The 15,248-nt window shown below is 45.6% G+C and overlaps 2 protein-coding genes and 1 long non-coding RNA gene across 3 annotated transcripts in view; 1 reads left to right on the top strand and 2 right to left on the bottom strand.

Annotated features, from left to right (window-relative positions):
* Positions 1-7,600, bottom strand: part of LOC110487938 (adhesion G protein-coupled receptor B2-like) — a 201,777-nt gene extending 194,177 nt beyond the window's left edge. Inside the window, exons 1-4 of the mRNA XM_090227428.1 lie at positions 7,488-7,600; positions 3,316-3,510; positions 2,899-2,967; positions 585-693 (exon numbers count right to left, since the gene is read on the bottom strand). Coding sequence (XP_090083554.1) covers positions 585-693; positions 2,899-2,967; positions 3,316-3,510; positions 7,488-7,514 — 400 coding nt within the window. The 5' untranslated portion in view covers positions 7,515-7,600. The remainder of the gene's footprint in view (positions 1-584; positions 694-2,898; positions 2,968-3,315; positions 3,511-7,487) is intronic.
* Positions 1-15,248, top strand: part of LOC149970207 (uncharacterized) — a 422,622-nt gene that overhangs the window by 59,893 nt on the left and 347,481 nt on the right. The gene's annotated exons all lie outside the window — the stretch shown is intronic.
* Positions 14,229-15,248, bottom strand: part of LOC149970208 (adhesion G protein-coupled receptor B2-like) — an 8,579-nt gene continuing 7,559 nt past the window's right edge. The window contains exon 4 of the mRNA XM_090227430.1: positions 14,229-14,362. Within this exon, the coding sequence (XP_090083556.1) occupies positions 14,229-14,362 (134 nt within the window). The remainder of the gene's footprint in view (positions 14,363-15,248) is intronic.

Below are 15,248 nucleotides of genomic sequence, written 5' to 3'. Positions count from 1 at the left end.
AGTGCGACTTCGGCGTATGCAGTGGATTGAGACGTATCCAACGCATCTCTAGCTTAAACTCAAAGATTTTAATGGGGATTCTTTATCACACTAATTCGATTCCCACAGGGAACAAGATACCCACTGGGAAAAAGACACCCACAGGGAACAAGATACCCACAGGGAATAAGATAGCCACAGGGAACAAGACACCCACAGGGAATAAGATACCCACAGGGAATAAGATACCCACAGGGAATAAGACACCGACAGGGAATAAGACATCCACAGGGAATAAGACACCCACAGGGAATAAGACAGCCACAGGGAATAAGACACCCACAGGGAATAAGACGCCCACAGGGAATAAGACACCCACAGGGAATAAGACACCTACAGGGAATAAGACACCCACAGGGATTTAGATACCCACAGGGAATAAGACACCCACAGGGATTTAGATACCCACAGGGAATAAGACACCCAAAGAGAATAAGCAGGAAAAACTGGAATCCTCTAACCAGGATTTCTTGAAAACCTGGGAGTTTGGGGAAAGTTACTGGAATTTTGCACCCCTACCTGTGAGTGTTAAACTGACTACTCACTGAGGTTGTTGGTGACCACCAGGAAACTCTGGAAGGGTTTCTGATCCTCTCCAATCAGATGGATGAAGTCCTCCAAGATACGCATGAGATGGGCCGTACCAGGAGAAACCTGGGTATGGGGAAGCGAGAGAGAGAGAGAGAGCGAGAGAGAGAGAGAGCGAGAGAGAGAGAGAGAGAGAGAGAAAAAGAGAGAGAGAGAGAGAAAGAGAGAGAAAGAGAGAGAGAAGGGGGAGGAGGGGGAGGAGGGGGAGAGAAGGGGGAGGAGGGGGAGAGAAGGGAGAGAAGGGAGAGTGTGAGAAAGACAGAGAGAACAATATAATAAAAACAACTTTCTTTCATAGACAAATATTGAATTACCGACTGTCATTCTCTCTCATTCTCTCTCTCTCATTTCATACACCAGTCTAAGTGTATCTTCTGTTCCTGTGAAATTCATGTTGGCCAGAAGGAAGTGTCACAGCTAAAGAATCACCAATAACCTCTATACCCCCAACAGATTACAACAGTCATTGGCTTGCTCACACTCGTTAGCCCCGTATGCTAAGTGCAGCTAATTAGCAGACATGGGACATAATGCCTTTTACTGTATGTCTGCTGAGGCGGAATCCCAAATTACACCATATTCCCTATATAGTGCACTATTTTAGACCAGAGCTCTTTGGCACTGGTCAAAAATAGTGCACTTCATATAAGATAGGGTGCCATAGGAAACCCAGCCTAAGGTATTGGTATCAGTAGAGTATGGGAAGATCATGACTTGATTGTTTTGCAGTGGCTTGATTGCCGCGTATCGTCTCATTTGATTATCAAAACATCATCATCATAATTACCGCATTAATATTTCAATACTGTGCTCTCTCACTCTCTCTTCACGTTATACATGTGGTCATTAAACAGACACTCTTATCCAGAGCATCTTAGTCCACACATTGAACTAAGGTAGGTGGTAACTAAAACGTTCCTCAGAAAAGCAGCTATCTCAGTCTGTGTACGCATGTGTGCTGTTGTTGAGTGTTATGATAATGGATATATGTGTTATGATAACATGTACAATTGAAGTCGGAAGTTTACATACACTAAGTTGACTGTGCCTTCAAACAGCTTGGAACATTCCAGAAAATTATGTCATGGCTTTAGAAGCTTCTGATAGGCTAATTGACATAATTTGAGTCAAATGGAAGTGTACCTGTGGATGTATTTCAAGGCCTACCTTCAAACTCAGTGACTCTTTGCTTGACATCATGGGAAAATCTAAAGAAATCAGCCAAGAACTTAGAAAAAAAATGCAGACCTCCACAAGTCTGGTTAATCCTTGGGAGCAATTTCCAAAATGCCTGAAGGTACCACGTTCATCTGTACAAACAATAGTACGCAAGTACAAACACCACGGGACCACACAGCCGTCATACCGCTCAGGAAGGAGACGCAACCTGTCTCCTAGAGATGAACATACTTTGGTGCAAAAAGTGCAAATAAATCCCAGAACAACAGCAAAGGACCTTGTGAAGATGCTGGAGGAAACAGGTACAAAAGTATCTATATCCACTTTGGAATGAGCCCTATATCGACATAACCTGAAAGGCCGCTCAGCAAGGAAGAGGTTGCTGTTGACACATATGTACATATGGTAGTTATTAGGGTCAAATTTGTCTCCACTTTTGTGGAGATCAGTCCTTGATTCCAAATATATATATTTTACCTTCATTTAACTAGGCAAGTCAGTTAAGAACAAATTCTTATTTTACAATGACAGCCTAGGAACAGTGGGCTCACTGCCTTGTTCAGGGGCAGAACAATATGTTTTACCTTGTCAGCTTGGGGACTCAATCTAGCAACCTTTTGGTTACTAGTCCCACGCTCTAACAACTAGGCTTCCTGCCGCCCCAGGTAGCCTAAATATTGGGGAAGATGCCAGAGCTAAGGATGATGTTAAAGAGTTTTAGTATAGCCAATTGGAATTTGTTGTCTGTATATTTCATAATTTCATTGAGGATACCATCAACAACCCATGCCTTTATGGGTTGGTGGGTTTGTATTTTGTCCTGTAGCTCATTCAAGGTAATTGGATAATCCAATGGGTTCTGGTAGTCTCACTCACACACACACACACACACACACACACACACACACACACACTGGTTGTCAGTATGCACACAGTTTGGAATATGATCCGTGCTGAATGGTAAACAGGTGTGTTTTTACGACTCTTCTGATAATGACATAAACACTGCTATCAAATTCATCCAACTGTGACAGAGCCAGACACTCTGACACACACACACACACACACTAAAACAACAGTTTAAAAGCCTACCTGATGAGCGTCTTCCCACTTCTCAAGGTTTTCCATGTCCAACATATAGCTGACTACCTGGAAGAATTTCTGAGGAAAGAGAAGAGGAGGGTTGACTATTGGGGAGCTGAGGGGTGTGAGTGTACATGCAACTTGTAGGGATGTAGGTGTGTGTTTTATCTGTCTGTTTTCTCCCCGTAGGTGTGTGTGTTTTATCTGTCTGTATATGTCACCCACCTGCGAGTTGTCAGGAGCTGTAGTTTGCTCTCTTGAACGTTTGTGTGTGTGTGTGTGTGTGTGTGTGTGTGTGTGTGTGTGTGTGTGTTTGCGTCCGTGCGTGTTTGCGTGCGTGCGTGTGTGTGTGTGTGTGTGTGTGTGTTTGCGTGCGTGCGTGCGTGTGTGTGTGGGTGGGTGTTTATTTGTGTCCTCCCCACCCACCTGTGTGTCGTCGGGAGCTGGGATGTAGGTTGCTCTCTTGAAGGTGTCCGTCACATTTCGGAGAATCTCCGTGGAGAACAGGAGGTCACCGCTGTAGTAGCTCCTCCTCTGTAAGAGCTCCAGGAGATTCCTCACGACCTGAGACATGCCCTCTCCAGCCAGGGTCCTCTGACCCTTCGCAAGATGCTCTCGCAACTGGAGACAGCATGGGAGGAGAGGGGGTATAGAAACACGGGTTAGAGAGATATGGGGAGGGAGAGAGGGGGAGAGAACAAGAGAAAGAGAGAGAGAGAACAAGAGAAAGAGAGAGAGAAAGAGATAGAGAGAGATGGAGGTGATGTAGAGAGAGAGAGAGATAGAGGTGAGGTAGAGAGTAGAGAGAGAGAGATAGAGGTGAGGTAGAGAGTAGAGAGAGAGAGGTGAGGTAGAGAGAGAGAGAGAGGTGAGGTAGAGGGTAGAGAGAGAGATATAGGTGAGGTAGAGAGTAGAGAGAAAGATAGAGGTGAGGTAGAGAGTAGAGAGAGAGAGGTGAGGTAGAGAGTAGAGAGAGAGAGAGAGGTGAGGTAGAGAGCAGAGGGAGAGATGGAGGGGAGGTAGAGAGTACAGAGAGAGAAGGAGAGAGAGAGAGAGAGAGAGAGAGAGAGAGAGAGAGAGAGAGAGAGAGAGAGAGAGAGAGAGAGAGAGATAGAGGTGAGGTAGAGAGCAGAGAGAGAGAGGTGAGGTAGAGAGTAGAGAGAGAGATATATGTGAGGAAGAGAGCAGAGCGAGAAAGATGGAGGTGATGTAGAGAGTAGATAGAGGTGAGGTAGAGAGTACAGAGAGAGAGAGAGAGAGAGAGAGAGATAGAGGTAAGGTAGAGAGCAAAGAGTAGAGAGAGAAAGATCTGAGGCTTCGTATCCATTTTAATCGATCTTTGCTTGGGATCAGTAGGTATTATAGGTATGTAAGGGTAATGAATGTCATAAATGACCAGTATTTTGGTCAAGTACCTAGCCCTCAGCCCCTAGCCATCAGCCCTCAGCCACTAGCCCTCAGCTCCTACCCCTCAGCACCTATCCCTCAGCACCTATCCCTCAGCCTTAAGCCCATAGCCCTCATTCTCTACCTCTCAGCTCCTAGCCCTCAGCCCCTAGCCCTCAGCCCCTAGCACTCAGCTCCTATCCCTCAGCACCTATCCCTCAGCACCTATCCCTCAGCCTTCAGCCCATAGCCCTCATTCTCTACCTCTCAGCTCCTAGCCCTCAGCCCCTAGCCCTCAGCCCTGAGCCCCTAGCCCTCAGCCCCTAGCCCCCAACCCCTAGCCCTCAGGCCCTAGCCCCCAGTACCTAGCCCTCAGCCCACAGCCCCAGTACCTAGCCCCCTCAACCCCTAACACTCAACCCCTAGCCCTCAGCCCCTAGCCCTCAGCTCCTAGCCCTCAGCCAGTAACACTCAGACTCTAACCCTCATTCCGTAGCCCTCAGCTCCTAGCCCTCAGCCACTAGCCCTCAGCCCCTAGCCCTCAGCCCCTAGCCCTCAGCCCCTAACACTCAGACTCTAACCCTCATTCCCTAGCCCTCAGCTCCTAGCCCTCAGCCACTAGCCCTCAGCCCCTAGCCCTCAGCCCCTAGCCCTCAGCCCCTAGCCCTCAGCCAGTAACACTCAGACTCTAACCCTCATTCCGTAGCCCTCAGCTCCTAGCCCTCAGCCCCTAGCCCACAGCCCCTAACACTCAGACTCTAACCCTCATTCCCTAGCCCTCAGCTCCTAGCCCTCAGCCACTAGCCCTCAGCCCCTAGCCCTCAGCCCCTAGCCCTCAGCTCCTAGCCCTCAGCCACTAGCCCTCAGCCCCTAGCCCTCAGCCCCTAACACTCAGACTCTAACCCTCATTCCCTAGCCCTCAGCTCCTAGCCCTCAGCCACTAGCCCTCAGCCCCTAGCCCTCAGCCCCTAGCCCTCAGCCCCTAACACTCAGACTCTAACCCTCATTCCCTAGCCCTCAGCCACTAGCCCTCAGCCCCTAGCCCTCAGCTCCTAGCCCTCAGCCACTAGCCCTCAGCCCCTGGCCCTCAGCCCCTAGCCCTCAGCCCCTAACACTCAGACTCTAACCCTCATTCCCTAGCCCGCAGCTCCTAGCCCTCAGCCACTAGCCCTCAGCCCCTAGCCTTCAGCCCCTAGCCCTCAGCCCCTAGCCCTCAGCCCCTAGCCCTCAGCCCCTAACACTCAGACTCTAGCCCTCAGCCCCTAGCCCTCAGCCCCGAGCCCTCAGCTCCGAGCCCTCAGCCCCTAGCCCTCAGCCCCTAGCCCTCAGCCCCTAGCCTTCAGCCCCTAGCCCTCTGCCCTGAGCCCCTAGCCCTCAGCCCCTAGCCCCCAACCCCTAGCCCTCAGGCCCTAGCCCCCAGTACCTAGCCCTCAGCCCACAGCCCCCAGTACCTAGCCCTCAGCCCCTAACACTCAGCCCCTAGCCCTCAGCCCTTAGCCCTCAACTCCTAGCCCTCAGCCAGTAACACTCAGACTCTAACCCTCATTCCCTAGCCCTCAGCTCCTAGCCCTCAGCCACTAGCCCTCAGCCCCTAGTCCTCAGCCCCTAGCCCTCAGCCCCTAACACTCAGACTCTAACCCTCATTCCCTAGCACTCAGCCCCTAGCCCTCAGCCCCTAGCCCTCAGCCCCTAGCCCTCAGCCCCTAGCCCTCAGCCCCTAGCCCTCAGCCCTTAGCCCTCAGCCCCTAGCCCTCAGCCCTTAGCCCTCAGCCCCTAACACTCAGACTCTAACCCTCAGCCCCAAGCCCTTATTAGGCATTTTTGCAGATATAACTGGATAGATACTGGCTACTCTATGTATTTCACAATGCTGCATGACACTTTGACTGAAATCCACGTACACACACACACACACACACACACAGAACAGAACAGTGATCTTCAGTCACAACAGCAATCAAACCTAATGAACCGCAGCTCCATGCTAATGAAAGGTTAGTGGTGAACGCAGGCCTAGGCTAACAGTGCAATCAACTAATCACAGCACGCCTGGTGGCCACCCCGCTGGCTTCCATTATCGCCATGGAGACAGACGGTCAGAGGTCACGCAGTAGGACAGTCGATGATTAATCTCAGTTACCCAGAAGTAAAATTATCTAAAAGAAAGTGTAATTTCTTGTTAACTATTCTGATTACCTTTGTGTAAAGGAAGGAAGCAAAGTTTCCTCCCTTGTAAAACGGAAACTTTTGGCCAAACCACTCCTTCCGCTAATTTCACTTGTATTTATAATGGCCAAAAAGGACATTTTCGTTTCACTGCGCCAGTTTAACCAAAGCCTTTGCCCAATCCTGATTCATCCAAATCATCAATGATGAAAACCAAAAACCAGGAACTACTGCTGTTCGTAACCACTCTATGTGAGCCTTGACAGATTCTTGCCGTTTCAACTTCCATGAGAATCTGTCCATGAGAGATTAGTCAATGATTAACCAATGCATTCATTAAACAATGGATGAAAGCAGTAACTCATTAGAGAGGGAGAAAGTGTTTAGTGATGACAATGCTACTTATGACTAACTGGACAAACTTTTCACAGAAAGGTATTCAGGGCCAGAAATCATAAACCATCTCGGAGTTGAGTGCTGATCTAGGATCAGGCCCCACACGTTCATGTAATATTATTCATTTTAAAAGGCAAAACTGATCTCAGCACTCTTACTGTAAGACACTTTATGAATACAATCCCACGTCTATTGACGGTCAAACAAATACGATGTGGGCGTCAAAATAATTCATTTATTCAACCTTTGTTGGGCAAGGTCAGTCTTCGAGAACAAATGATTTATTAAAACAGCAATCTGTTTAATCATTGAGTTGTTCATTTTACAGGCTAGAAGAAGAAAGGAAGTCCATAGTTTTGAAAAAGCGATGGAAATATTGAGGAAGTGGAAGACATGCTAAAATGACAACATTAAGCACGTGTGCATTTCAAATGTACAATGTTCAAATGGCTTAGCTATGACTTACTACTAAATATGACAAGAACAGAAGACTTTCTGCTAGTTGTCTATGTGTTATTATGTACCATCTGGATAGAAGGTGCATTCACAATAACGTCGCGGCACAGGTGGCTCATTGAGCATGTTATACAAGACCAACTGTATTTGAATAAATGAGATGTGAATAGAGAGAGCGTGAAAAAGGGACTTACAGATAAATGTAAATATCTGAATTCCATCGAGACGCATCTGGCGAAGCTCGGAGGACCCCAGTAAGCAACTCCATTAGCGTCCAGCAAGCAACGACGACTAGCAGATCCTAGAGAGAGAGAGGAGAGAGAGAAGGAGATACCATTGCTATGTAAAACTTAACAGCAGTAACACATTGGTTTCATGTTATCCAGTAACCTCATGAGACTCTCATTGCAACTTGTTTCCAACATAGTATACCCACTATAATGTAGAGCGGAGGTCAACCTCAGGTCAACCACCCACCTAACACTATCTAATATACAACTACTCTATAAGGTCACACACATAGTATACATGTACACAGTTATTCAGAGAGAAACATAGAAACAACATATGGTGAAACTGAAACTTGAGCCCTGTGGGATACCATTGCAGGTCTTCACGGAGCCACCTGTACCCGAATACACGACAATACATCTGGGACCCAAGCGGGTCCAGAATTCTAAATAATGTCACCGGTCTGGGTTAGATCTGATATGATTGTCACAGGTCTCGGATATGAGTCATTTTAACTGACTTGTCTGGAAGGTCCCCTAAAAGATCTGAACGCGACTGCTGCAGTAGAGAGAGAGAGAGATTTTATAATTTATGCTGCTGCTCTTTGGTTTTCATGAGTGGCGGGTGAAGCTCGTTGTTGGGCAATTATAAGTCATCAAAATGGCAATACACTACTGCCATAAAGCCTCAGTTTTTGGCAAAAGTTAGAGGATATCTAATGAATGGAAGATGGAATTAAAATGATGGAATTAAAAGTTGAAGGAGATGGATAGACTAGAATGACCAAGAGGCAAAAGGTAGGCTCCTACAACAGGTAGGCTCCTACAACAGGTGGGCTCCTACAACAGGTGGGCTCCTACAACAGGTGGGCTCCTACAACAGGTGGGCTCCTACAACAGGTGGGCTCCTACAACAGGTGGGCTCCTACAACAGGTGGGCTCCTACAACAGGTAGGCTCCTACAACAGATGGGCTCCTACAACAGGTGGGCTCCTACAACAGGTGGGCTCCTACAAAAGGTAGGTCTCCTACAACAGGTGGGTCTCCTACAACAGGTGGGCTCCTACAAAAGGTAGGTCTCCTACAACAGGTGGGTCTCCTACAACAGGTGGGCTCCTACAACAGGTAGGCTCCTACAACAGGTGGGCTCCTACAACAGGTGGGCTCCTACAAAAGGTAGGTCTCCTACAACAGGTGGGTCTCCTACAACAGGTGGGCTCCTACAAAAGGTAGGTCTCCTACAACAGGTGGGTCTCCTACAACAGGTGGGCTCCTACAAAAGGTAGGCTCCTACAACAGGTGGGCTCCTACAACAGGTGGGCTCCTACAACAGGTGGGCTCCTACAACAGGTGGGCTCTTACAACAGGTAGACTCCTACAGCAGGTAGATTCCTACAAAAGGTAGGTCTCCTACAACAGGAGGGCTCCTACAACAGGTAGGCTCTTACAACAGGTGGGCTCCAACAACAGGTGGGCTCCTACAACAGGTGGGCTCCTACAACAGGTGGGCTCCTACAATAGGTGGGCTCCTACAACAGGTGGGCTCCTACAACAGGTGGGCTCCTACAACAGGTAGGCTCCTACAACAGGTGGGCTCCTACAACAGGTGGGCCCCTACAACAGGTGGGCTCCTACAACAGGTAGGCTCTTACAACAGGTGGGCTCCTACAACAGGTGGGCTCCTACAACAGGTGGGCTCCTACAACAGGTAGGCTCCTACAACAGGTGGGCTCCTACAACAGGTGGGCTCCTACAACAGGTGGGCTCCTACAACAGGTGGGCTCCTACAACAGGTGGGCTCCTTCAACAGGTAGGCTCATACAACAGGTAGGCTCCTACAACAGGTGGGCTTCTACAACAGGTGGGCTTCTACAACAGGTAGGCTTCTACAACAGGTGGGCTCCTACAACAGGTGGGCTCCTACAACAGGTGGGCTCTTACAACAGGTAGGCTTCTACAGCAGGTAGGCTCCTACAACAGGTGGGCTCCTACAGCAGGTAGGCTCCTACAATAGGTGGGCTCCTACAACAGGTAGGCTTCTACAACAGGTGGGCTCCTACAGCAGGTAGGCTCCTACAATAGGTGGGCTTCTACAACAGGTAGGCTTCTACAACAGGTGGGCTCCTACAACCAGTGGGCTCCTACAACAGGTGGGCTCCTACAAAAGGTAGGCTCCTACAACAGGTGGGCTCCTTCAACAGGTAGGCTCCTACAACATGTGGGCTCCTACAACAGGTGGGCTCCTACAACAGGTAGGCTCCTACAACAGGTGGGCTCCTTCAACAGGTAGGCTCATACAACAGGTAGGCTCCTACAACAGGTGGGCTCCTACAACAGGTAGGCTCCTACAACAGGTGGGCTCCTTCAACAGGTAGGCTCATACAACAGGTAGGCTCCTACAACAGGTGGGCTCCTACAACATATGGGCTTCTACAACAGGCGGGCTTCTACAACAGGCAGGCTTCTACAACAGGCGGGCTTCTACAACAGGTAGGCTCCTACAACAGGCAGGCTTCTACAACAGGTGGGCTCCTACAACAGGTGGGCTCCTACAACAGGCAGGCTTCTACAACAGGCGGGCTTCTACAACAGGTAGGCTCCTACAACAGGTGGGCTTCTACAACAGGTGGGCTCCTACAACAGGTGGGCTCCTACAACAGGTAGGCTTCTACAACAGGCGGGCTTCTACAACAGGCAGGCTTCTACAACAGGCGGGCTTCTACAACAGGTAGGCTCCTACAACAGGTGGGCTTCTACAACAGGTGGGCTCCTACAACAGGTGGGCTCCTACAACAGGTAGGCTTCTACAACAGTTGGGCTCCTACAACAGTTGGGCTCCTACAACAGGCGGGCTTCTACAACAGGCAGGCTTCTACAACAGGTAGGCTTCTACAACAGTTGGGCTCCTACAACAGTTGGGCTCCTACAACAGGTGGGCTCCTACAACAGGTTTAGCTAGCTTAACATGCTTCTCCTGGGTTCATGGGGTCAAGACAGGTACTACATAATCTTATTGGATGATGAATAACCTAGCCATGGCAGCTGTTAGTCTACTATAGTGCGAGTCAGCTTGTTGGTTGGTTGCTGTCTCTTGTCTCTTCCTCCCTCCTCCCTGTTCCCCGTGTCACTCGCTCCAGTACGGCCCCTCCCCCGCCTGCTTCCATCACTTGGATCAGATCGGACTGGGTCTGGATCTGACCAAGTCTATACAGAACGGGTCTAGTTGTCCTCGGGTCCGTTCGTTTGGAACGGGTCTATATATTTTTAAAATACATTTACAGTTGAATTTGGAAGTTTACATACACTTGGAGTTATTAAAACTCATTTTCAAACACTCCACAAATTTCTTCTTAACAATCTACAGTTTTGGCAAGTTGGTTAGGACATCTACTTTGTGCATGACACAATAATTATTTCCACAAATTGTTCACAAATCGATGATTTCACTGATAATTCACTGTATCACAATTCCAGTGGGTCAGAAGTTTACATTGACACTACATTGACTGTGCATTGGAAAGCTTGGAAAATTCCAGAAAATTATGTCATGGCTTTAGAAGCATCTGATAGGCTAATTGAAATAATTTGAGTCAATTGGAGGTGTACCTGTGAATTTATTTCAAGGTCTACCTTCAAACTCAGTGCCTCTTTGCTTGACATCATGGGAAAATTAAAAGAAATTAGCCAAAATTGTAGACCTCCACAAGTCAGGTTCCTTGGGAACAATTTCCAAATGCCTGAAGGTACCATGTTCATCTGTACAAACAATAGTATGCAAGTATAAACACCATGGGACCACGCAGCCGTCATACTGCTCAGGAAGGAAACGCGTTCTGTCTCCTAGAGATGAATGTACTTTGGTGCGAAAAGTGCAAATCAATCCCAGAACAAAAGCAAAGGACCTTGTGAAGATGCTGAAGGAAACAGGTACAAAAGTATCTATATCCATAGTAAAACAAGTCCTATATCGACATAACCTGAAAGGCCCCTCAGCAAGGAAGAAGCCACTGCTCCAAAACCGCCATTAAAAAGCTAGACTACGGTTTGCAACTGCACATGGGGACAAAGATCGTACTTTTTGGAGAAATGTCCTCTGGTCTGATGAAACAAAAATAGAACTGTTTGGCCATGATGACCATCATTATGTTTGGAGGAAAAAGGGGGATGCTTGCAAGCTGAAGAACACCACCCCAACCATGAAGCACGGGGATGGCAGAATCATGTTGTGGGGTGGTTTGCTGCAGGAGGAACTGGTGCACTTCACAAAATAGATGGCATCACGAGGAAGGACTATTATGTGGCTATATCAAAGCAACCCAACTTATTGTGGGAAGCTTGTGGAAGGCTACCCAAAACATTTGACCCAAGTTGAACAATTTAAAGGCAATGCTACCAAATATTTATTGAGTGTATGAAAAACTTCTGACCCACTGGCAATGTGATTAAATAAATAAAAGCTGAAATAAATAATTCTCTCTACTGTTATTCTGACATTTCACATTCTTAAAATAAAGTGGTGATCCTAACTGACCTGGGACAAGGAATTTTTACTAGGATTAAATGTCAGGAATTGTGAAAAACTGAGTTTAAGTGTATTTGGCTAAGGTGTATGTAAACTTCCGACTTAATCTGTATGTAAATTGGGTCTGGGTGGGAAAGCTCCAGATCCATTTCGGAACAGGTCCAACTTCATGACATCTAGACACCGTACAAACTACCTTCTCTGCTGGAATAGATTCCACACACACATGTGCGTACACACACACACACAAACACACACACACACACACACACACACACACATTTCAAAGTCCTCATCTATTAAGCAGTATATTATTAGTTACAGTGAGTGCCTGAGGACAGTGTCTGGGTCGGCACCTGCTCTGAAAAAAACATCTGATAGAAAATAACATGAATCTACAGCACCACAATATTAACCAGGATGTATTACTTTTCACACTCACACTGTAGTCAGACACTTAGTACTAGTAGTAGTCAGACACTTAGTACTAGTAGTAGTCAGACATTTAGTACTAGTAGTAGTCAGACACTTAGTACTAGTAGTAGTCAGACACTTAGCACTAGTAGCAGTCAGACACTTAGTACTAGTAGTAGTCAGACACTTAGTACTAGTAGCAGTCAGACACTTAGTACTAGTAGCAGTCAGACACTTCGTACTAGTAGCAGTCAGACACTTAGTACTAGTAGCAGTCAGACACTTAGTACTAGTAGTAGTCAGACACTTAGTACTAGTAGCAGTCAGACACTTAGTACTAGTAGTAGTCAGACACTTAGTACTAGTAGCAGTCAGACACTTAGTACTAGTAGCAGTCAGACACTTAGTACTAGTAGTAGTCAGACACTTAGTACTAGTAGTAGTCAGACACTTAGTACTAGTAGTAGTCAAACACTTAGTACTAGTAGTAGTCAGACACTTAGTACTAGTAGTAGTCAGACACTTAGTACTAGTAGTAGTCAAACACTTAGTACTAGTAGTAGTCAGACACTTAGTACTAGTAGCAGTCAGACACTTAGTACTAGTAGCAGTCAGACACTTAGTACTAGTAGTAGTCAAACACTTAGTACTAGTAGTAGTCAGACACTTAGTACTAGTAGTAGTCAGACACTTAGTACTAGTAGTAGTCAGACACTTAGTACTAGTAGTAGTCATACACTTAGTACTAGTAGTAGTCAGACACTTAGTACTAGTAGTAGTCAAACACTTAGTACTAGTAGTAGTCAGACACTTAGCACTAGTAGTAGTCAGACACTTAGTACTAGTAGCAGTCAGACACTTAGTACTAGTAGCAGTCAGACACTTAGTACTAGTAGTAGTCAGACACTTAGTACTAGTAGTAGTCAGACACTTAGTACTAGTAGTAGTCAGACACTTAGTACTAGTAGTAGTCAAACACTTAGTACTAGTAGTAGTCAGACACTTAGTACTAGTAGTAGTCAGACACTTAGTACTAGTAGCAGTCAGACACTTAGCACTAGTAGTAGTCAGACACTTAGTACTAGTAGTAGTCAGACACTTAGTACTAGTAGCAGTCAGACACTTAGTACTAGTAGTAGTCAGACACTTAGTACTAGTAGCAGTCAGACACTTAGTACTAGTAGCAGTCAGACACTTAGTACTAGTAGTAGTCAAACACTTAGTACTAGTAGCAGTCAGACACTTAGTACTAGTAGCAGTCAGACACTTAGTACTAGTAGTAGTCAGACACTTAGTACTAGTAGTAGTCAAACACTTAGTACTAGTAGCAGTCAGACACTTAGTACTAGTAGCAGTCAGACACTTAGTACTAGTAGCAGTCAGACACTTAGTACTAGTAGTAGTCAGACACTTAGTACTAGTAGTAGTCAGACATTTAGTACTAGTAGTAGTCAGACACTTAGTACTAGTAGCAGTCAGACACTTAGTACTAGTAGTAGTCAGACACTTAGTACTAGTAGCAGTCAGACACTTAGTACTAGTAGTAGTCAGACACGTAGTACTAGTAGTAGTCAGACACTTAGCACTAGTAGTAGTCAGACACTTAGTACTAGTAGCAGTTGGACTACATCATTACAGTGTAAACATACACAATACATTATAATTTAGTACAATCTAGTACATGTGTGTAACGGAATGGAACAGTGTTTCTTCCTTATCCCAACCCTGACTGTTAGACGACATAATCACGGTTTATAATAGCAGTATAGTTATAGCACTGTCATAGTATCGTCAGGTTTACCAGTGGCGTTAGTCGGACACTTGTTGTAGACTGTTTCTCCAGCCGAGGCTCTTTTCCAGGTCATGGTTACAAGGTACTCATCTCTACAGATCTCATGAGGTGCTGCAGAGAGACAGAAGAGAGAGAGAGAGGGTGTTAGATATAACACACACACTGCAATTCAATAATATCCTGCAACAGATTCCATTTTTCCCAGGCATTGTATTTATTAGCCTCCCTTTCTGTATATTTCATTACCGCTGCAGTATATATTCATCCTTATGTCTACAATATTCAACATTACCTCTACAATATACAGTATATTCATCATTACCTATACAATATATATTCATCATTATGTCCACAATATCCATCATTACCTATACAATATATTCATCATTATCTCTACAATAGATATTCATCATTACATCTACAATATATATATTCATCATTACATATTCTATATATGTTCATCATTACCTCTACAATATGTATTCATCATTACCTTTATGCTATATTCATCATTACCATTACAATATATTTTCATCATTACCTATACAATATATATCCATCATTACCTATACAATATATATTATCATTACATCTACAATATATGTTCATCATTAACTCTACAATATATGTTCATCATTACCTCTACAATATATATCCATCATTACCTATACACTATATATTCATCATTACCATTGCGCTATATCCATCATTACATCTACAATATATATCCATCATTACCTATACAAAATATTTTCCTCATTACATCTAGAATATGTATTCATCATTACCTTTACACTATAATCATCATTACCTCTACAATATAAGTTCATCATTACCTATACAATATATATATATCCATCATTACCTCTAATATATTTATCCATCATTATCTCTACAATATATATCCATCATTACCTCTACAATGTACAGTGCATTCAGAAAATATTCAAACATATTGACTTTCTACATTGTAGATTTTTCCACATTTTGTTACATT

Source organism: Oncorhynchus mykiss, chromosome 30, assembly GCF_057628025.1.
Source record: "Oncorhynchus mykiss isolate SJ-2025 chromosome 30, ASM5762802v1, whole genome shotgun sequence".
NCBI lineage: Eukaryota > Metazoa > Chordata > Actinopteri > Salmoniformes > Salmonidae > Oncorhynchus > Oncorhynchus mykiss.
This window is presented reverse-complemented; position numbering and strand designations above follow the sequence as displayed.